Consider the following 22,878-nt stretch of genomic DNA (forward strand, 5'->3'; position numbering starts at 1 on the left):
GGCCTGGCGGCACCGAGGCCGGCGGAAAGAGCTCGGGGTTCCCGGGCGGGGATTTAGATTGGGCTCCTTCCCACCGCTGCCTCCACCCCTGCGCGCCCCGGGCAGCCCGGCGTGCGTAGAATGGCTTTGGTGGGAAGGGCGTCGCAGCCCTGCCGTGGGCTGTGCCCCACAGCTCAGCTGCCCAGGAGCCATCCGTGGCCATGGGCACCTCCAGGGGTGGGCACCCACAGCTCTGGGCAGCGGTGCCAGCGCCTCACCGCCCTCTGAGTGAAGGATTTCCTCTTCACATCTCACCTAAATCATTCCTCTTTTAGTTGAAAGCCGTTCCCCCTCGCCCTGTCGCTATCTGCTGGTGGTGCATGTGCTGTGTGAGCAGGAGATGCTCAGTTTTTGGCTGCATAGGTATGGGTGAAAGGTGGGAGTTGTGCCTCTGGTTTATTTCCTTCTCCCTGGGGTGTATGTGACCCTTAGCAAAAGGACGGTGCTTGTGCAAACGTGAAGCTAGCAGCAACTTCTTTCTAAAAGAAACAAATGTGTGATGCAGGGACAGGTTTTATTTTAGACTGTTTTAGGACCAGTCAAATTAATTATCAGCTGATTTTCACTATTTTCCTGTGCATTTCAGGAATTATTCTGATTGAGTGTCTGGCCTTGATTGTCTTCATCATCTTCCACCCCAAAGAACCAATCCACCCTCATTTGGGCTGTGTCAATAGGAGTGGATAAGCAGGATGTCCTGTTTTTGAGTCTGTTTGGGTCTAATGATTGCTAGGGTTTGGTGTTGCTGTTTCTCAGTTGGACAATTGCAGTTCCCTCATCCTTCCCATGCCCGGTGTGCTGCACCTTTCCAGTCTCAGGATGTCACACCTGCCAGTTTTCTACTTTTGATGTGTTTTCCCTTCCCAATCTGCCGGAGTTTTGAAGCCCTTTGGAAGAAATGCAGATTATTTAAGGTTCTCCCAAGATGCTCGCAGGCTCCACATCTCCACAGTTATCCTCGGTCACAGAGGAGGAATGGGCTCCCAAAGCTGCTCTCCCCATGGGCCGGAGCTCCCAGTGCCTGCAGACACTGTGCTCAGCAGCAGAACCTCCCTGAACAGCCTGATAGAGGGAATGCACTGGGGTGATCTTCACAGTGCTCCATGTTTGTAGGGCTGTGGGCCTGGGAGCAGCTTAACCACGTGCCTTTGCTGCTGCCCCATCGCCTACTCCATTCCACTGCAAATTGCCCAGTGCTGAGATTTACTCAATCAATTGTATTAAAAAGGGAGGAAAGAAACCAAACCACAGGGACCTGCGCGTTGTGCATCCTCTGTGCGTGTTATAAATACACTCCGTTTCTCTTTCCGACTGACTGGGTCCCTCGCAGAGCAGCCAGCCTCAGGGGCTGTGGAGTTTTCACATCTCTAACAAAGCACTGAAGGACAGAAAAGGACAACGGGTGCCAGATGCCGATTGTTCTGTGCGAGCGCTTTCCTTGCAGCAATTATATTTCTGTTAGAAACCTTCACCTTATTTAAAGAGACATTGTCAGCTGCCCTGAAGCGCGTTTTAATAAAAGATTATTGAGATATCTTCTCAATAATTGAGATTGAGATATTCTCTTAATGACATCAAGAAAAATACTTCAGATACGGAGCACTGATAAAGCAGAGATGCCTCTCCTGGTTTGGGATCTGGCATCTAATGAATTGAAGCTACTTTGTAAACTTCAATCAGTCAGTCATTGTAGTCTGCTTGCAACAAACTTCTTGTCTTTGTTTCTAGGTGAGAGGAGGGGATGAGTGCTGTGGCCGTGGCTGTTCAGTGTGTTCGTTACCCAGCTCTGGGTGCCTAGGTGATAAAGGAGACCTCCTTGCTGGTGACTTTGGCCACTCACGTTTTCCTTGCATCTAATCACCATCCCAAATTCTGCTTCTGTGTCTGTTGGCAGGTGTCCCATCCTCCAGGCATGGTCCTTAAGGTCTTCTTTCCTTCGTGCTGCTCCTCAGCAGAAAGCGGCATTTTGATCGGCCGCTGGATCCCAGAACAAAGCTCTGCTGTTATCCTCGCCGTGGTCCATTTCCCTTTTATTCCTCTTCAGGTGAAGCAATATCTCAGGGAAGTCCAGCAGGTGACTAAGGTCAGCATTTCTGTGCTCGGCTCATGGAACAACAGCAAACAGGAGAAAGAAGAGAGTCTGAGTGAGTTCTTGGAAGACCTTGGGACGATATTTTCTCATGAGCCGTGGATTCAGATAAGCAAAGAGGGAGACAGCAAATTCTGGAACTGTTCTACCCTTCAGAAACAGTCTGACACCCACAGAGAAGAAGAAATCATCTTAGTGTATTATGACCAGCGTAAAGTCATGCTGTCCCATCTGCACCCCCCGTTGGACACAGCTGACCTCGGGGCAGAGGATGCCTCCAAGCTCTCTGCCATCTTTAACACAGTTGCAAGCAGCAAGGTGCTCTTCATGACAGACAGATACGATGATGGGCCCATTAAGATGACCCACTGGCAGTCGGATGGCGTTGAAGCAAGTATCATTGTGGAGCTGATGAAGCAGGCCTCGGTGCCTGCCTGCATGCTGCTGACGTTCCTGCTTTCACTTGTCTCTGGGGTCTGCAACAGCAGGTGAGTGCTGCGGCCTGCTTGCATTTGGTGAGGAGATGTAATTTGTGCGCAGGCATCGCAGAGCATTGTGAGGTTCCTGCTAAAACTCCTTTGTTTCCATCAGTATTAGTCACGTTGCATCTCCTGGTTCTGCTTCTAGTTTCAGGTACCTTGCAGACAACCAAGAGGAATACTTTTCTGATATCTGAGAACACCAGCTGCAAAAGGATGGGCTCATGGTGACAGCGATGCCAGCTGTGACACAGCTCCTCTCATGCTCTCTAACCACGGCAGGTTGTGGGTCAGTCTGATGGACGTCCTGGGCAGTCCCACCACATCTGCAGACGCAGTGCCAACCAGTGGCATGTCAGGTTCTGTGGGCAGCAGCAGGCTGAGAATCTCCTAAATAAACCTGCTGTTGGAAACAGGCTGCTGCAGAGCTGCATGGGGAGCTCCACTGAAAGCACGAGGCAGAAACCCTCGGACACCTGGAGGTGTGGGGAGGTTTTCTGGGGAGGCAGTGAGCTGTTGCCCGTGTGCAGCAGGGGTCCCACTTCAATTTCATAACGGCCTAAATGGTTTTCCAACTATTATGTGGCTGGCAGACTGATGTGAGGGTTTTCTTAATGGCTTGATAGCTGAGACTCTTCAGTCCCTGTTTGCTGTGGAAAGCTCACTGGCTAAATACATCATTTAATAGTATGTCTGAACCCATCACCTCTTGGACCTCATAGGAGGTTGCAGGCAGTGCTGGTCTGTGTGAAGCCTTGTTGAGATCCCACTGTGACAACAGCGAAACTGAGTAGGATGCTTGAAATGTAATGCGTGGCAAGTACGTGCTCTAAAGAGGAATTCTGAGCAGATTTGAAGGGCAGGAGCTTCTGCATCCAGTGCTGAATAACACGGCTGGTCAGCCAGCAGCCAGCCTGGTGAGTGCCAGCATGCCAGAGCGGGTGCTGCAAATCAGCTTCCGAGCTGCAAGGGGACACTTTGATTGATCAGATTTGGATAACAGCTACTGCTGTAGTCATGGTTAAATCTTCTCAAGTGCAGCCTGAGGGTATGGGGAGCAGACTCTTTTAACAGGTTTCTAATTGTATGATGCTGTCATGAAAAATTACAGCACAGCTCTTCATATGCAGAGATTTGCTGAGCAGTTGGGTTATGTGCATTGGTACATGAAGGGAAAGCTGTCCATTTTTGGACTACTCTGCTGGAAGAGATTTAGGGTCAGAATACAACTGTTGTAACCGCCAGGGCCTGCTGGGGTGGCTGTGTAGATATTGACCATGCACTTGGCTGTAAGTGGGAGTGAAGGCAGAGCTTTGTGATTGGATAGAAGATATTGAAGTCAGCTCTGAAGGTCCTTTTTTTTGGCTGTGCATGGGCTGTGTTCAACAACTAACAAGCAGGGTGATCCTTTTCTATCCAGGCCCATTGGAGTTCAGACTTATGGTCAACTTAAGCCCAGGCCTCACAGGTCTCCAAAAGGCCCAAGCATAACTTGGGAGTTTGAGCCTGTTCTTTGCAGCCTGGCAGGCTGGACACAGAAAGCCACAGCAGCTATCCTAATTTCAGCTTTTACTTAAGCCCAGTGTGGATGTTTGAAGCCCAAGCAGCAGCTTTGCTAGCAGCCAGCTGCACATATCAGCAAGCAGAATGCAAGGCTCTTTTGTTTAATTCAGCTGTAGCACCTGCATGATATTTTTCAGTGGTTTTAAGTCTCATTGTTAGAGGATTAATACTTTGATTTATGACAGAGATTCTGCTCGACCTCCTAAGTCATTCAGTGCAGTTTAGTTCCATTTACCAATTGGTGTGTAGTACAGCTGAATTGTGCCAGTATCTGCAGTGCAAGAGGGGTTCAAGGATGGCATGTGTAAGCGTCCCTGTGCAGTAGTGTTGCTGTTGGATCAGGGATACTTCTAGAAGCACCACTTGCTCCAGGATAGCTGCTTTGGATGGTTTCCTTGGTTTGTGTGGGGGTTGGATCTTCCTGGGGGAGGAAGGTGAGGAGGCCTTGTTGCCCAGATCTCTCTGAGCACACATGCAGAGGCAGACAGGGGCCTGAAATGGGACTGGTTGGTAATGCAGCCATTCCCCAGTGAGGCTTGTTGGGTGCCTGCTTTCACTTCAAGGGTTTTGTGTCACCCAGGCTTTAACTTAGAGAAAATGAGCTACTGGGTACATCGTGTTTTGGGTGCCTTGTGGACAGGTCGCTGTCTGCCTGGGGAAGAGGAAGGTCCTTCCATGGGCAGCTTGGTGGTGGGTTCTCAACTCTGAAGTCTCCTTCTTCCCTTTGCTCTGACAACTCCTCTGTCCGCAGTTACTGCAGTATTTCTTTCATTCCCAGATCTCTGTGATCCTAAGGGACAGTTGGATCTGAAGAGCAGGAGGAGGAGTTCAGTGATGTCCGCTCAGGCTGCAGAGGCCTGGAGCTGCTGTGGAGAGCCCTGTGTTGTATGCTTGTGCTGGGTAAATGGAGAGGTATCATTAGAAATCAGCGAAAGTGAGCGCTGACATCAATCCAAGCTCACCAAATGCACTCTGATCTCAAATGAAGGCATTTCTTCAGCACCACCTTGTGCTTAGCAGTGCCCATTGCAGCTCAGCATTCAGAGCGTGCAGGATTTCCCCACCACAGGCAGGCTCTAGGGAGCTGTTTGGAGCAGCAGGATGGTTTGTGTTGGGGCAATAAACTCCATGCCATGCTTTGTTTATTCTGAAAGCCCTCTTACCATGCTCTTAATGACACCAGGACCTCTGTCTGGTGCCTCACCCAGAAGGGAGGTTTTGTTCCTGTGGTTTCTAGGAAAGAGCAAAAAGAGAGCCGGGGGGCTCTGCTTTATGGGGCTGTAATGTCTGTGTGTGATCTGGGCCCCAAAGACTGCTTTCCTTCTGATATCTGGAAAATCCCTTAGCCCTGGGAAAAAAAAATACTGGAAACTGAAGATTTATTTCTGCAGGCTATGTTAATTTATTTCCTTCTATTTGGAAGTACCCCAAAGGTCTCCTGCTGTTTAAATGAGGCAAATATATATCATTCATATTTAATGTGTACGATTGGTTTTCCGTTGCACTTACAAAAATCATTGCATATGCTGTGTGACAAACAGGTGGGAGCATCTACGGCAATGCAGAGTTGCTATGCATAGGGAAGGAGACCACGCAAGAAATATTTTTGGCTTTCTTTCTCATTACTGTTGCAGATGGGAGTTTCCATAGCACATCTTGCAACTATTATATCAATGCAGCATGTTTGTATTTTTATTTAAATGAATGTGTACGTACTGACTTGACAAAGAAAGAGTGTAAGTGGAACAATTCTGTGCTGTAGTAGAGGTTTTCCAGGCTGGGACATGGAGCCACTGGGCTAAGGGGGAAGGAAAGGGAAAAGGAAAAGGAAAAGGAAAAGGAAAAGAAGGGTCCACAGCCTATGTGAGTCTGCAGAGATCTCTGAGGTGGGCAGCACAGGTGCCCATGCTGCATCTCTCCTGTATGGAGCTCTTTTCTCCATCACTTTAGATGGTAAGATGCTGGTAAGTCAGCTGAACAGCAGTGCATTCGTTTGTCTCTAAGGTGGGAGGCTGAGATGGAGAGCTGAGTAACTCTCAAGTTAAAAAGAATGATTCACAGTATGCTGTGTGCAGTTTGAAAGTTGAATGGGGAGGGGGGAGAGAACTTCAGCACTGTTTGTTAAAGTGAGGAACCTTGAAGTCTGGACAAAAGGGCTTGGGAAGGTGTGAGGAGGAAGGGTATAGCAACCGTAGCAAACCAAGCAGGATTTGGAACCAGCTGCGATGCTGCAATTTGTGTAAAATGTACCAGCAGGCAGAGGCTGGTCCTGGAGGCCTCTGCTGCCATGCTGCAGGCTGATTTCCTCCCAGAGGGGCCAGGGGAGGCATGCAGACGTTCATGGAAGTCTCCAGGCCTCATTAACTAATGGTCCCAACAGCTGTACAATTTCATAAGGGAAGCAGAATCCCAGGAATAATTTTAGCATTTGGAAGGAATGTAAACTGAAGGAGCATGCCAACGCAGTACAAGTGAGTGGATGAAAGAGGAAACTGAAAGTGGAGATAGATTTCTAGTGAGTGAAATGACCACTGTGGACAGGAAAGAAGTGATCCCGATTGTATCAGCATCAGAGTTTATTCCCCACAGCAGCCGTGGTGCTTTGTGTCACTGCACTGCTCTTTGACAAACCTGTATCCCATGTGTCATTCTGGACTGTGCAAATCACGTTTGTTCCTTCTTTTGTGCATTGTGTGGCAACGAAGATAACTGAGCATCATGTAGTGCATTTCTTCTCAGTCAAAGAAAAAAACAGCACATGAGTATTCCCTCCTCTCTGAGCCTGAAGTGGATGTTGACACTGAGTATGTCAGTATGTTTCTGGTTACATAACCTGCACTTTACACTAAATGTTTTGCATGGAGTTTGTACCAACAGTACGCAGGCAGAAGCCAAAGGGGATGTTCCTGTTGTGTTTCTGCAGGGTTCTGAAGTTTTGGCCTTTGTCTTTCTTGTGGAGCAAACTCTCAACCTGTGAGCAGCTGGGCCATCGCCTGCAGCACCTCCAGGTCATCAGCAGCAGCAAGAAGGCTCAAAACCAGACCCAGCTAATGAGGTATGGAATGCACACAATGACACATATGGCCCTGCCTCCTTTGGAGAACCCAAACCGTGGATCCTGTGCCTGCCACAGGGCTCTGAGACTGGCCTGGCTGACAGAACAGCACTGCGGGATCCTCGCTGTGCCATGTCCTGCTACCTTGCTTGCTCTGCTCCCTGGTACTTTGCAGATATCTTCCCTGTTCACTCTTTTATCCTGCCGATGTCTTTTGCCAGGTGTAGGCTTTTTTTTCTGGTAAGGATGGCTGGGATCTTGCCCACAGAAAGCCTGTACTGCACCCTTGTGGATAGTGCCTTGCTGTCAGTACTTCCACAAGCTCATTGCTTGCATGCATGCTGCCAAGGTTAACCAAAAGCTACCATTGGTATTCAGCAGCAGTTTCCAAAAGAGCAGAAAAGTTTAGTTGCTGCCCTCTTTTGCCTGCTCCTTTCATGCAGTAACTGGAGATCAGAGGCTCCAAAAGCAGTGAGGAAGTCAGTGTAACAAAAAGCAAATGTGCAGTGCAGTGAGTGGAACAGGAGAGGCGGGGATCTGACACAGATACTGAATGTGCTATGGCAGTTACACGGCGAGTCTTGTTCTGTGTGGTTCTCTGAGCCTGGGGAAATAGACTACCAGAGAACACTTAAATTAGCAGATTTGAAGGCCAGATGTAACTGTGGTTGTTTAGCCCGAAGGACTCACGTAATAGAATTTCCTTCAGACCCACGAGCAGTCAGGGGCAGCTCCACAGCCCTGCTGGAGTTGCTTACATGCCCAGGGATGCAACTGATTGCATTGACTGCAACTGAACTACGTCTTTTGGAAAGCCATCTGATCTCCATGGGGATCCTCCAAGTGCTGGTGCCCTTGGGACTGTTGAATTCCCACTGAGTACACATATACACCTTGTCCAACAGTCTGCTTTGTAGCTTCAGCCCTGCTATTCACTTCCCTTACTAAAAGAGGCTTCATGGTGTGGCATGCTCAGAGTGGCTTGGTGTTCAGCCACAGAAGTAGCAGCAGGTCAGTGAAAATCAAAAGATGTCTGCGCTATGTTTCTTTCCTAAGTTATCCTAATGTCCCTGGGACAAGAAAGGTACTATGTAAGTGAAGCCAACAGCTGCCATTGAAGCCTTAGTGCTGTCCTTCCTTTTGCTCTAACGTTGTTTCTTTTTATCCTGCATTCAGGAAAGCCAACATCTTTGTCTCTCTGCTGATTGATGTGGCTCTGGGGATACTGCTAATGTCCTGGCTGTACAGAAAGAACCAGATCGGTCACCTTGCTGACACTCTCATCCCTGTGGCTGATGTAAGTATGGCTGGAGCCATTCCTCTCTCACTTTCTCTGAGTCCTGACCAGCTCTTGGTGCCTGGGGTGGCTGTAAGGAGGCACTGCCTTATACACAATGATTTCAGAGAGTCTTGTCAATTGGGTCTCCTCAAGAACAGTGAAATCTTCAAATCAAGCCTGCTGGGGCTGCTCAAAAGGAACACAGCTCTGCTTTGAGTGTGCAGTGAATAGTAATTAGATGCTTACTGGAGGGCTGTTCTAGTTCCCAAAGTAACAATTATGGCTTGGGCAGAGCTCTGCAGCTGCAAGTTGGAGTGGTTATCAAGTTCACAGAAGTATCCTCAAGCTGTTGCTTTATGGGACATTTGGTAAAAGCCAACTGTAACCTGCATTGAATCTGGTAAAATACTGAAAAGTCAAACTTGATAAGCATGCAACAGTGCCAGTGAAGAGGAAAATTGTGGGGAAATCCAAAGGCATTAGCTAGGCAGGATGCAAACACCTGAAACCCTAAGAATTTTAATGTGCTGATGGTAAACCAGAAAAACTTGCTGTGTCCCGTGCTCTTCTCAGACATAACTCTTCTTGCCCACTGAGATCCCTCAGCATCAGCATAAATTCACAAAGAGCAAGCATGACTCATACTATCCTGCTTTTCTGGTGGCTTGCTTTAAGTGCATCACTCCAATATATCTGTTTAGTGGCAGTAAGGAACAGATAATGCACTTCAGAGGCTGGAGGCCAGACTATTAATCTAAAGTTAGCTCTGATTTTAGAGCTTCTGTCTTTTGGGAATACATGTGTAGCTAGGGTCAAGCACTGCCATAGAGCTGCACAGCTTAATACTTTCTCTGCCCACTTTTCCTACACTTCTGGGAGAGATTGTGGATCTTTCCATTGGTTTTTCTGGCAGCTGGAGGTCATCGTCTTTGCTCTTTCTCCAGCAAAGTGGGAAATTCCAGGGAGGAATTTTATTCTGAGTAGAGAATTCCATCAGCAGTTTCTTTTTTGCTACTCGTCCTGTCCTTCCTGGGAGGAGATCATAGTTCCCTCAGCAATCATCTGTTTGGTCCATGTCTAACACTTTTGTTGTCACAAGCCATATGTCTCTGATCATTCTCAAGCACACCATGCTTTCAGAAAGTGGAGTGGTCTGGAGATCCAGCATAGCTGTGGGTCATGTTACTGCTATTTTTGCTATTTGTTGTAGCCAAACTTTAGAGGATTGCACGTTTAGGGATTGATGCAGACTCTATTCAGCAGCAGTGATGGAGTATGAAGGACATTTCTTCTGCAACACACGTGCTCCTGAACTACTTGAGCTATAAAATAAAGATCTTCTTTACATTTTATTCCTAAATCTTCACCCTTACAGATATTTCAGCTGAAAAAGCTTAAGTTCTCTACAGCTCTCCTTCTGGGATTACTGTAAGTGTCCAGCTCTCAAAAATCTGATTTCTTAACAAGTCTGCAAGGAAGTGGCTGTTGGCAGCGTTCCTGTTTGCACAGGTGGCTCCAGGAGGGGTTCCATCTGCCCAGTGTCTTTGGCAGATGGGCTCTCTCTGTGCTCAAGGTGTATCTGATCCCAGCACCTGGCCTGGACAGGCTTGCTTGTGAGAGTTGCTCATTCTTTCCTCTCTTAGAAGTTCAGCTCATCTGTCACTCTGCATATATATCGTAACGTCACTTATTTTCATCAAGCCTTCTACAGACCTCGTTACCCCAGCATCACCAGGAGCTGTTTACCTACTTGCCTGGAAGTGTTCACTCCCTTTTGTATGGGCTGCCCGGCAGTCTGTGCCTTTCTTCTCTGCTCCATCGCCAAGCTTATCATTTCAGGCCACTTAACTCCTCTTACTTTCCCAGCCTTGCTTTCTCCTTCCAAGCGTATTAGATTGTGGACATAAAATCATTTGGAGTTCTTTTACTGCCTTTGGTGGGCATTGATTTATGTGCATTATGTGCAGGCCTTAAAAAATGCAGTTCTGAGCGATCCCAAAATATACCAATGACTTCAGCATGTGGTATGCAAGCCAGCACCACTTCTTTTCCAGCATGACAGCAAAATCTCCCCTTAGCCATCCAACTGTAGGTTTCCATTTTGCTGCTGAGTGTCCATCTGGTACACATTATTCCCATCACTTGAGCTTTCTCAAGTGCTTATGTGTTGCCAAGTTCAGCAATGCTAACTTTCCCGTGTGCAGAATGAGTTACTTTTCCCTTTTCCTTCCCTGATGCTCTTTGCTGATCTGCTTTTGGTGAGGCCCAGACCTGGTGATGATATTGACCTTCTTATGTCTCTGTATATGTTAGTAAACAGAACATGGGATGGATAGATAGATAGATAGATAGATATTAATAATGTTGTCATAATATGGTACAACTTTTTTTTTTTAACCTTATGGATTTGATTGATTTTAATCTTGACAAAATATAATCTAAAACCTTATTGGTTTCATTGATATTGATATTGATAAACCTTTAGCTGTCTGGGGGTTGGAAACAGTGCATTTTTTTTTCCTAGTAACCATCTCACTGGGAAGAAACAGATGCACATTGGTTATTTTGACTCTCAACAGCTGCCAGGCTCACAAGCCCAGCCTGCTGACATGAAGATCAAGCCATGTTCCTTAGCCATCATTCATCAACCCCTGATACAATGGTTCCCAAATCAGCACTTTGCTAGCAATTGACTGCAGCTCCCACTTTTCACAGCTTGATGAGCTGTGCTGTGCTGACTGTAATAACAAGTTGCTTTTGTTGATAACTGAAGCAGATGTGATTCAGACACCTAGGGAGTAACCAGGGAGTAGCTGCGTGCAATAGAAAGGGCTGATTTTGGAGCAGGCTTTCAAAGCCAAGCATGGAAAATGCGAATACTCTTCTCTCTGTGGGTGCCCTCACAACTCCTCCTTCCTCTTCCTCCCACCAGGCTTCCCAACAGCAGTCCCAGTTTTTGCCTTCCACAAAAATACCCAATTCAAAGCACTCAATTTTTCTGGTTTAAATTGAAGAACTGCTTACAAACCCTCTTTCTTTTTCTCCTCCTTCGCTTCTTGCATCCTGACTGATCTCTCTTTTCCTTAAGCTGTAATCTCTTTGAAACATGTAAGTATTTGTCATAGATCTTGCCTCCAAAAGTATTGCTGTGGCTTAGAGATAATTGGATGTGAGTTCCTGTTCAGTTCTGTTCTGAAATCCACAAACAAAGCCAGCAGAGAGGATGCAGCCTGGAAAATATTCTTAGATGTTAATTGGTTAATAAGGAAGGTGCCCGGTGGGGAGTGCCTTGGCTCAGCTTGCTCTGCTCTGCACTAGATGCTCCACTCAGGAAGCTGTGCTGCACTTTCCAGTGCCCACAGTGCCCCTCTCCAGTGGGCTGTGTGTCCTTCTCCATCAATGTTGCACTGCCATAAAGGAGATATTTCCACAGCCACCTCATCTAAGCTGTGTTAGCTGTAGTCTCTGCTTTGGTGATGTCCTTACCCTCCTTTATGAAACCACTTCCATGTAATTCGCCATTCCTCATTTATTAATACTGGTCACATTCAGTATGCATGTCTGCAACGAGAGGATTAGACTCCCAGTCACCTTTTCTTGTTCTGCTTGCTATTGATCAGTCCTAAAATATCTGGCTGCAAAACAGCTTGCAAGGTTATGCTTTAGGACTGTGTTTGGAGATGCTCTGCCCAGCTAAACAGCAGGAAGCTTGGGCACCTTCCCAGAGCTACGTGCCACTGTCAGAATTTAGTGGCACCTCTGGAACTGGAAACCTCCAGAAGCATTCAGTGCTGGAAAACAGCCTTGCTGCTGAAGGACTGCTTTCAAGCATTTAAATATTTCATTAAAATCCTCAAATGCTTTTTCTAAGTTACAAATCCAACACTTTAAATATTAAAGCCAGTCTATTTATAAAGTAGCTAACGGTGCTCTGCATGGAGGTAAGATCTGTGAGTTCAAATCAGTTCTGACTCACAGCGAGATGTTGAGGCAGAGGGGAAATGAATGAAATAAATAGGCAGCCCTGCTAGTAAGGGGAAATTGGGATAGATTGGAGGTAGAGCTCTGAATTTTACCACTACATTAAGAGTAAATGTGCACAAACCCATTTTGCAATGATCCAGTTGGTTAATAAAATGGAATTGGTCCTTGGAAAACATTTCCCCTATGAAGGTAGGGAAGGTAGGCTGCAGCACATCCGCTTCAGGTCTTGATTCTGCTGCATGTGCACAATTTGCACTGAAGCTCACATGGGCTTGGTTATATTAGGGATTTTCAGAGGTGGGATTTCATTCACAACCTCTGTGGAACAGTGTGCGAGGCCCCTTCTTCCAGGTGTGTTCCCATCTGATTGCTGGAGGTTACTGTTTTCAGCTGCTTCAATTCACAGCCTGGTAAATGAACTTCACCATTTATTTCAGTGTAGGTGGGTCATTCAGGCACACACTGCTGGGGGAGGGCACGGCATCTTCTGCCCTGCCTACTGCAGGCAAAGTAGTGTAGGACAGAGAGAAAGTCCATCAGTAATTTGGTTGTAGAATCCTAGAATGGCCTGGGTTGCAAAGGAGCACAATGCTCATCCAGTTCCAACCCCCTGCTGTGTGCAGGTCGCCAACCAGCAGCCCAGGCTGCCCAGAGCCACATCCAGCCTGGCCTTGGATGCCTGCAGGGATGGGGCATCCACAGCCTCCTTGGGCAACCTGTTCCAGTGCCTCACCACCCTCTGGGGGAAAAACTTCCTCCTCATATCCAACCTAAACCTCCCCTGTCTCAGTTTAAAACCATTCCCCTTGTCCTATCACTACCAAGGTATTAAATCACCAGAAATAGAGAGACAAAGCCTTCAGCGATGTGGGAATGAACTCCATCAGCTTTGTTCCAATGACCGAGGGCTTCTTTTTCCCTAGGATGCCATGGGTATCTCCCCACAAAGCCTGCAAGACAGACAAGATAGTGGTAGGCAAGATTGGTGCTACACACCGTGTTTCATCTTGCCTAATGCCCCACAGAGTAAAAGGAAATTTGTTTATACTGAACAATGTTTATGTAATCGTGTTTTCTATTCTGCTGTAGCACACACAGGTTATTTCATTGAAAAATCACCTGTTTTGTCCGTGGTTATTTCATTAAAAATCACCTGTTTGGTCCATGAGCACACTCCAGGCTGCCCCATTAAAATTCCCAACTGCTTTCCCACGGTTGGATTACTCCCTCAGTTCTGACTTTTCAGTTGTCTGCTGAATGAAGTTGGTTTGTGCTCCAGCACTGGCGATGGATTTCAAGAACACTCATTGCACCATGAAACCACACTGCCATGGCCATAAGCAAACACAAGTTGATGCTGCCAGCACTGGAACCATTTAAGCAGTTCAGCTTCCTCTCTGCTGTTATGTTCACGTTCAGAAACAATTCATTTGCTAATAAAGGTGCATTCCTAACGTAAGTCGTTGTGTACAGAGCAGCCAGTTGGATTTTTTTCCCCACTGCTTTGAAGGATGTGGTGAGAACACTTGGTGGAGGGTATCACGTTCCGTACACTGGACCTGTTTGGTGTGATGGACATCTTTTATCTCAGGCTGTTTCCGTGCTTGTTCTGTGTTTGCAGCATGTAGCTGAAGAGCTGCAGGACCTTCTCCAGTGGCTGATGGGAGCACCAGCTGGACTGAAAATGAACCGAGCTTTGGATCAGGTGCTGGGTCGGTTCTTCCTTTACCACATCCATCTCTGGATTAGTAAGTGCAATTGTTTAACATTTCAGCCTCCCTTTTCATCTCTTCCCTCCTAAGTGCTTAATGTTTGCCTAGAGATGAATAATGAATCAAAATGCACTACTGCAAGTACAGACTTGTCTGTGAGTCTTCCTGCTGTGGGAACTCAAGCCAGAGCTGGATTCCCACACAAGGAAGTCATGCATATGAAATAAAGTGCTTGTCCTGATGTTTTGCAAGAAGTGCAAGTCACAGTGGACCTCACTTACTTGGTGCCATTAGCACTGAGTGTCCAAGAGAAGGTTTTAGGTCTTATGCCAGCTCTGCCCTCAAAGTGGCATTTGATAGAAAGGAGAAATGTGCTCTCTGGATGCAAAGGCAAACCTGCCCTACCACTGACTTAGTACACAGATTTTAGAGCTCTTCTGTTTGTATTCCTTCCTTGAAGTAACACACCCCAGTTATTCTTGATAAATGTCTTGATGAAGGAGAATAGTTATGATGGGAACAAACTCCTTAGATATTATATTTACTTTGCTCCACATCAGTGATGAAAGACACTGTATGTCTCCAGATTTTTATTTTGCAGAATTCATTTGTCATGGCTTTTTGTGGGAATAGGAAGGAAAGGGAGATGGCTTCAGTAAAGCTTGACATGTGGGGTTAAAAATATGATTAGAACTGAATGCAGATCTAAAGAAGTAAATCCTGTATGGAGCAAGGTGACTGCTCTGTTGAAGGTGAGCCTGTCCTTACATGGCTGCTATACTTGGATGTAAGCCTAGGGGGAAAGAGCTTTTGCTGGCTCTCCTAAGCAGAATATGGCCATCCAAGGGAATTTTCCTGTGGTTTGGTGGCTATGATTTCTGGAGCGATGTTTGAACAGGGGGGAGAAATGGGCCAGAGAGAAAATGAGTCTTTTGAGAGTGTGAACAGGGAAGATGTCTCACTGAAATCTTGACACTGCAATGTTCACTAGGCTACATTCACCTGATGTCCCCATTCATCGAGATGATCCTCTGGTATGTTGGTCTGTCAGCTTGTCTGGGTCTGACCGTGGCTCTCTGCATCCTCTCTGACATCATTGCACTTCTGACCTTCCACATCTACTGCTTCTATGTCTATGGAGCGAGGTGAGTTCATCTCTCTTGGTTGTGTCTCGGGTGTGTTTGTAGTCAAAGCAAGAAGCTTTGACTCCAAGATGGAGTCAACAATACAAGTCAACTACAAGATGGACCCTCAAAATACAGAAAGCAAACAGCAGCACTGGGGATACGTGGGGCTGCTGTGGCTTGATTCTCACCAAGGAATCCACAAAACTTACAAGTTAGTATGCTGGAATCTATGAGACAATTAACATTCTGATCCAGGCCCAGGTGTCATACTGGTTGTGTTCAATCCTAGCATAGTACTCTTGAATTCACACTTTAAGGCAGCAGTTAATTTACTGCATTTTTAATGCCTGTAGAAATGATAGTCACAGCAGTGCAAACAATCTGCCTTTTGATTCTTTTGTATCTTTAAATATTGACTTGTGATAGTGACCTGGAAAAATAAAACTATGTGATAGGTGGAGGGCAAGTTCACCCTAACCTTTCATGGTACTTTGCAGTGGCACCCTGCTCAGTTCAGGAGAACAGGAGAGGAGGAGGAGAAATGAACCCTTGTTCTTCTGGAGAGGCCCAGAAGTCTCTGCCTCTGCCTGGCTTCAGGGATTCCAGTCTGCATCATGGGTGGCTGCTATGGGGGGGCAGCATGGCTATGCCACCATCCTGGTGGCATTTTCTGGATATACTGCAGGGCCCCACTGCCTGAAAGCAGGACAAAGGCTCTGAGGGAGCATGGGGGAGTGCAGAGGACTTTGGGGCATGCCTTGTGCTGGGCACATTGGAATTACTGTGCTTGCTAACATGCTTTGTTCCTGCCTTCCATTAATAAGTGCTGCAGCAAAGCATCACACAGACACTAAAAAGCAGCTGCTTTTGCCAAGGAGATGACAGACAAAGTAATGAGTAGGGGAACCTTTGGCTGATAAAGTGCAGAACTGCCATCATTCCTCTGCAGGCTGTGAGCAGAGAACTTCATGTTGCAAACAACGGAAGAAATGGTAGAACTTCAGTTACAGCTAGCTTAGGGAATGGTTATATTGAGATACAATTTATGAGTTGGTTCTGTTGTGAGTATAGGACTTGCACCTGAAATCAGTACTGTTGGTAACACAGAGTTTCTTCTCAACAGGAGAAAAAATGATTTCCTGCTTTTAGGAGGAAGTTTTTCCCCCAGAGGGTGGTGAGGCACTGGAACAGGTTGCCCAAGGAGGCTGTGGATGCCCCATCCCTGCAGGCATTCAAGGCCAGGCTGGATGTGACTCTGGGCAGCCTGGGCTGCTGGTTGGCGACCTGCACACAGCAGGGGGTTGGAACTGGATGAGCATTGTGCTCCTTTGCAACCCAGGCCATCCTATGATTCTATGACTCTATGATTCCATGAACAGCTCCAGTTTTCTGGAATTTCTGTTTTGGGCTGTGAGGAGTGGTCTTGGTCCCTTCTGCTTGTGAGTGGAAACAGGGAAAGCATTTTCTCTGCTGATTGCTCTCCTGTTGTGAGCTGCAGGGAGCCAGTCTACCAGCCTGGGCTGTGTTAGAAGTGTGGAACAGCTGTATGTTATCTTACTGTGGCACCAAACTGTCTCTGCTGTGTCAGCTGCCCCTATGGAGAGCCAGGAGGGGGTACCACTCACCCACATCAGCACGATCACCACAACACCTTGCCTTTCTGCAGCTGGAGGAACAAATTGCTGGGTTGGGTGCTGGTGAAGTCTGAGCACCCCCCCACAATAGACTTTCCAGTGAAACAAGAGCTGGCATGTGTGCACAGGCAGCAGCAAAGGTGGGGCAGGTGCTCCATCAGGTCCACCTGCGTGGTGTCAAAGCAGGGTATGCAGGTGAGAGGCAGGAGCCATGGATGGTGTGCATCAGCAAGTTGGAGAAGCCTGCTGGGATCCCTCTGGCCTAGAGATGAGTGCACTGAGCTGTGCAGTCTGGGGCACCTGCCTCGTCCTTGAAGCAGCCAGTGTTCCTCAGATCAAATTCTTCTCTGAGATAAGACTCCTTGCCACTGCTTTCACAATGCCATCTTGAAGCCTGAGCAGCCTTGGTGCTTTGTGTAGGCTGGTTAACCGGTCTGGCTGCTGTAGGTCAGGCTCTCCCAAGCTCTGTTCTGCTCCGTAGGTTGGGTCTGTCTCCCTTCCTTACATTCCTGCTCTCCGAGGCTCTTTGTCCCTCTTTTTCCTTCCAGGGACTCTTTCTTCCTTCATGTTGTTCTGTAGGTGTCTCTATTCTCACCTCTCATCACCTCAAGCCTCTCACCACTGCCGTTTCCTTGGATAGTTCCAAGTGTCATACACCAAGTTACTAAAGCCATGGGAGAGGATTCAGTAGAGGTGCCAGCAGCCATTTAGTCGACCTTTTCCCACTCCTGTGGATGAAGGTGCAGTGCTCCATTCCTCCCCCTCGCCTCTGTGCTGCAGAGGCAAAATTAAATTGTGCAGACTCAAGTGCAAGCAATAAGGCCTTGGATGCTCCTGCCATGGAAAAGGATGGAGTGAAGGGAAAAGAGGAGATCTGAAGAAACAGAAGTGGGCTGCAGGGGATAAGCTTGCTGCTCCTGCTGCAGGGAGGGTGGTAGCAATGGCTGCTCATAGTGGCCACCTCCAGCAGAACTTGGCTCTTTGGGTACGCCAAGCTCTTCATCACCAGGAGCAGGGAATCAGCCTGGTCGTAGCCATGAGGCATGGCACAGTGGTTGCCCCACAGTTGTCCAGAACTGCCTGCAGCAGCCTCTGCTGACCATGGGCAGCCCCAGTGTGGTTGGCTGAGCAATCAACATTTTATCTGCATCGTTCTCGGGTTGATTTCTTTTGCCAACCCGAGTTCTGTGACATCAGTAAGTGGCTGGGCACGGGGTATCATGATGACAGCTGCTTTGTGTTGAGGCTGAGGAGCTCACAGCTCTGATGTGTGGCATCTTTTCTTTGCTCAGACTCTACTGCCTGAAGATCTATGGCCTGTCGTCTCTCTGGCGCTTGTTCCGTGGGAAGAAGTGGAACGTCCTCCGGCAGCGGGTGGATTCCTGCTCCTATGACTTGGACCAGGTAGTGCTGCAGCACCAGGGCTTGCTGCAGGCAGGCAGCGTGGTCCTGGCTGCTTTGGTTACAGAGGCTGGGGATTGGACTCGGTGATCCATGGGGGTCCCTCCCAACTTGGGGCATCCTATGGCTGTGTGACCACTGGGTTTGAGGCACTCCATGCTTCCCTGTGTGCCTGGGGCGGTGCTGGCAGGTGCTGGGTGCCAACTGTGCTCTGTGGGTGCTGCAGATGCTCTCAGCACAGAGTAGACATGGGGGAGGAGGCAGTGCCCAGCAGTGTTGCCATAGGAACAGGCCTGCCAGTGCCGCTATGAAAAAGCCCCCCTTCATTCACGTTAAGCTGGAGCCTGGTGGCCCACACGTTCTCACTCAAACAGCAGAGGCAGTTGTTAGTTTTTCTTTTTGTCAGATGCTGTAACCTCTTATGAAATCCTCAACGCCATAGGAAGGCTGGGCCACACCTACTGCTGCAAACATCACTGAAATAATAAAGTGATGTTTGGTGACCCCCAGGTGCCTCTCTGTGTTCAGCAGATGAGTTCCAGCTTCTCATACCGCCACAGCAGAGGGATTTCTCTTCTCCTTGGTGATGGAAAAGTCAGAATATCTGTCAGGATGACGGTTTACATCAGGCTCTCCTTCTGAGGAGGGTTGGTTTGGCCCTCCAGACTCTATCCTGCTGCTCACAGGAGTTGTGTTGTTGGCCTGGGTGGGATGAGACACTCAGAGCTGACCTTAAAAGTCTTCAGAGGACATTAAGGAACTGCAGTGGAGTGGCAGAGGAGGGCAGAAACAGTGGCTGTGAAGGGGATGGGTCAGATTGTCATCTATGTCTGGTTCTGTGCATAAAGCTGAGCCATCAAACCACCTCTGCAACAAGGCTGTTTTCTGCCATAACACACCGTGGCCGTGTTCTCTTCCTGCAGAAATGGCAGTGCTCCCTGGTCCTGTGTCCTCTCAGTCACCAGGACAGAGAATTGAAGAGTTGGGTCTCTTTTTGTCATAAATCTGTATTTCTCCATTGGTTAATTAGTTTGGCTTATGCCAGCTGGGCCAACCTGACGTTAAAATAACCAGTTCTATGGGCAGTGGAGCTAATGACATCTGCTTTCCTATGGATTTTTCTTATCCCTCTCAACATATTACATCATCCCACCCAGTCACTATCTTCTTTGTCACCCAGTTACCTACTGAGCAGAGCCTTGATGTCCCTTGGCCGGCCAGTTGCTGCCCATTGGAAGGACTTATAACCCAATTCTCCCAAACCAAGGAGGAACAAAAAAGTCTATAGAATTCCCTACCCAGTTTCTACTTCTTTGCAACTTTCCACCTTTTTTTCCCAGTAAAATACAGACCAATGGTTTTAAAACTCACAGAGGCAGGCGATGGTTGAACAGTGTAATCACAGAAGCTTTGCTTCCTAAGGAAGCCAGCATAATATAGGAAATCTTGAGCATTGTTCATAAAGGAACAAATGCTTTCAGGATCTTTTCAAGCAGTCCCAAAAGGCCCAAAAAGAGAATAATTACTGAAAATATTAGCAGAATTATCCACGCAGGGAATTTAAAAGAAAACGTTAAGAGTCTTGCAAACTCTCTGTTTCAGCATTTGCTATTATTTTTATTTTGTTTTGCCATTGTTCTGCTGATGATTTTGTTTCTTTTTTCCCCTAGTTATTTATTGGCACATTGCTATTTACCATCCTGCTGTTCCTTCTGCCTACAACTGCACTGTACTATTTGGTGTTTACCCTGGTAAGATTTAACCCTTGAAGGTAGCTGTTTTCTGAGATGTATAGGTATATAAGGGTGTCTTAGTCATTTACTGTCATCCACGAGGAAAACACAAGGTTTGTGTGAGTGTCCAGGAGGATCTGTCACGCAGCCCATGCAGACCAAGTAAGTGGAATTCAGGGTACGTGTCTGTGTTTCTCCAGAGGGAATTCCCAGCAGATCCGGGGCAGCAGGACATGCTGTTCCCCTGTCTTTCCCTCAGAAGTCATTGCAGTCTTTCCATCCCACGTCTGGGGTGACGACCTCTCCAGTTTGATCCAGAACAGCTTCTTCAAGAAGTTAACCTGCTGTGTTAAATGCTCTCCACCAGGCTTTGCTAAGAGGGTTAGACTTCCTCCTTTTTCTTTTCTTTCTCCAATATGACCAGTCCTGTCCATGGCCTGCTTGGAGCAGTATTTTCCACAGACAGTGGCCTTCACATGATTTCAAGATCTTTTATGAGCCCTCTCTTCTCAGATGAGTTTGACAGCAAAAATAAATGCAGTCTGACAAAAGGAGCCTTAGTCAGCACAATGCTAAGCAGGAAGCTCATTTCTGACTGCTTAGCTCTTGCTTAAATGCTCTACGTGGGGTTTCTTCAGTCAGAAATAAAGCATTTCAGCTCACGCTGGGAAGGGAAATTTGCATTCTCTGATGCAGAGTGAAGGAGTTCACTGGAACTGTAAGCATGAAGTCTCCCTTTTTGACTGTGCCTGTTGAAAGGGGAATTGCTTTTGCCTCCTTATGGCTCACAGCATCTACCAACATCAGGCTTTGCTACAATTAGACCCTTAAGAAACCTCATACAGGCACTGGATACCCGGCACTTTTAGACTTTTTAAGCTCACCTCGGGAGAGTTCAGCTTATGTACAATGTCAGAGTGCAGACCAACTCATGAATTTGCAGGGGTTGTGTCTCCTGTTGCTTACTGAACTGTTTCTCTTTAGCTCCGTTTGCTGGTGGTGATTGTGCAAGGCCTGATCCACTTGCTGGTTGACCTGATTGACTCCCTGCCTCTTTACTCAGTCATCCTTCGGTTCTGTAGATCCTACAGACTGGCAGGTAAGTCCTCCAGCGCTTCCATATGCAAAAGTTCAGGGATTTTGCATTATGCATTTTGTTTTGATGCAATGGATAGCTTCTGAATAGAAAATTCAGAGGGCTGGGAAGGGATCCAGGGCATAAGTCATGCAGTTGTCCATGCATTTAACTAGCTGCTGCAAGGAGCTGGATGTCAGTGGAAAGACATTTGATGCTGAATCAGAATCAGAGGCACCCTTACAAGGCCTGTGATAAATAGAAGTGACACCCATTTAACAAACACCATTTAAGTCAATTTATTTTTTATTCCAGTTACAGCATACTAGATCAGGTAAGACTTCTGTTAACACTGGGGTTTTTTGGCTGTGAAACAAATTGCAAAAGCACTCGGAAAGTCTGCATGGACTGTCTGTGAATCATAAAGAATGTGAATCAATGGAGCTCCAGTTCTGTGCTGACTTGGTTAACTGGAGTTCTGCACTGAGATGTTTGGGTCAGATTCAGAGCTCTGGCCAGGTTTCAGATCATCATTCCCTTTTTGAGATTAACCTATCACCATTTCGGAGCTACGTGGTGTTGTTCCTTTTTGACAGTGATGAGCCACGACTATCGGAGTAAAGGATCATTTGGAAGTGGGCTTAACTGTCAGTAGATGTGGTTAATCCAGTTAAAATCAAGCTAGTCTAAATCACTGTCTCCCATCCAATATAAGAGCACACAGGAGGAATTTTAAAAACAAGAAATTTGCTCATCACCAAACCAGGGCTACTCAGCAAGAGCAAAGGAAGCTGTTGGGAGCTGCTCTCAGCTCAGTGTGTTGGAGTGGAGCCAGGTTTGATTCTGGGAAGGTAGAGCTAAGCCATGTTACCAAGTCTGTTGCTTTTCCATGTGTGCTTTCAGCGTGTTCCTATGAATTTCCTGGCAGAAACTTCTTAACCCTTCAGGGCTGTCTTTGGAGAGCAGGAAATACTGCAGAAGGAAACCGATCCAGCAGACAGCAAGTCGGAGGGTGGAAGGATATCTGATTGCCACTGGGAGGTGTGAGGCTGTGTACCCCCATCAGTCTTGGGTTACTTCTCAGTTTTGTTCAGCCTTCTACCCTCTGTGGGGTAATAAGCCTCTGCCCAGGCTGTGGATTGTCTGCTTGGCTGTTAGTTAGCTGGCTTTCATTGCTGGCTATTTGTTTGCTCCTCTTACACATTTTGTGAAAGCAAACACTGCAGAACTCTGCTGCCTGCTTGATGAAGAGGTATCTCTGAGAGTTTCTGCAGCCTATGTTCCTGCCCTAGAATAAAAACATATCGTTGGAGTGGTGACAGATGGAGCAGTTGAATCAGATTCAAAGGACTTCAGAGAGTGTGCATCGCTTCATGTCCCCACTGCTGAGGTTTTGCTTCCCTTTTCAGATTCAGAAATCTTCTTGCGTGTGTTATGTATGGCATCTGATTATTTTGAGCACCATCAAGATACTTCTACCAACGTGAATGGATAGCTTTTCCTATCAGCAAAGGTTTAGCACAGCGTTTAAGTTCATCTCAGTTCAGTGCTGGCTTCCAAGTTTCTTGACTCAGCTTCTGAATTGACAAATTGTTATATAGGTGAAGCCTGGGCCTGAATGGTTGGAAGATCCATCCACACACCAGAAATGAAATCCGTGTTTTGTTTCCTCCAATGTGATGGGAAATACTTTGGATTTTAAAAAGTC

The 22,878-nt window shown here is 47.1% G+C and overlaps 1 protein-coding gene across 3 annotated transcripts; it reads left to right on the forward strand.

The window, feature by feature from the left end:
- Positions 1 to 24: 24 nt before the first annotated feature.
- On the forward strand, positions 25 to 22,754 carry PIGQ (phosphatidylinositol glycan anchor biosynthesis class Q). Of its 3 annotated transcripts, XM_019620653.2 has the most exons (11): positions 26 to 402; positions 1,768 to 1,837; positions 1,934 to 2,616; positions 7,094 to 7,225; positions 8,402 to 8,522; positions 14,110 to 14,236; positions 15,192 to 15,345; positions 18,254 to 18,365; positions 20,033 to 20,113; positions 21,080 to 21,194; positions 22,580 to 22,754. In XM_019620653.2, exons 3-11 carry the CDS (start codon positions 1,952 to 1,954, stop codon positions 22,663 to 22,665), a joined length of 1,593 nt encoding a protein of 530 aa, XP_019476198.1. In that variant the 5' UTR covers positions 26 to 402; positions 1,768 to 1,837; positions 1,934 to 1,951; the 3' UTR covers positions 22,666 to 22,754. The 3 variants fall into 3 exon arrangements, with proteins under 3 accessions (XP_031411659.1, XP_019476198.1, XP_019476199.1); XM_031555799.1 differs by lacking the exon at positions 1,768 to 1,837 and having other exon boundaries at positions 25 to 402; XM_019620654.2 differs by lacking the exons at positions 20,033 to 20,113; positions 21,080 to 21,194; positions 22,580 to 22,754 and adding an exon at positions 18,769 to 20,026.
- Positions 22,755 to 22,878: the final 124 nt, after the last annotated feature.

The sequence above is a fragment of the Meleagris gallopavo genome, chromosome 16, assembly GCF_000146605.3.
Source record: "Meleagris gallopavo isolate NT-WF06-2002-E0010 breed Aviagen turkey brand Nicholas breeding stock chromosome 16, Turkey_5.1, whole genome shotgun sequence".
In the NCBI taxonomy this organism is placed as follows: domain Eukaryota; kingdom Metazoa; phylum Chordata; class Aves; order Galliformes; family Phasianidae; genus Meleagris; species Meleagris gallopavo.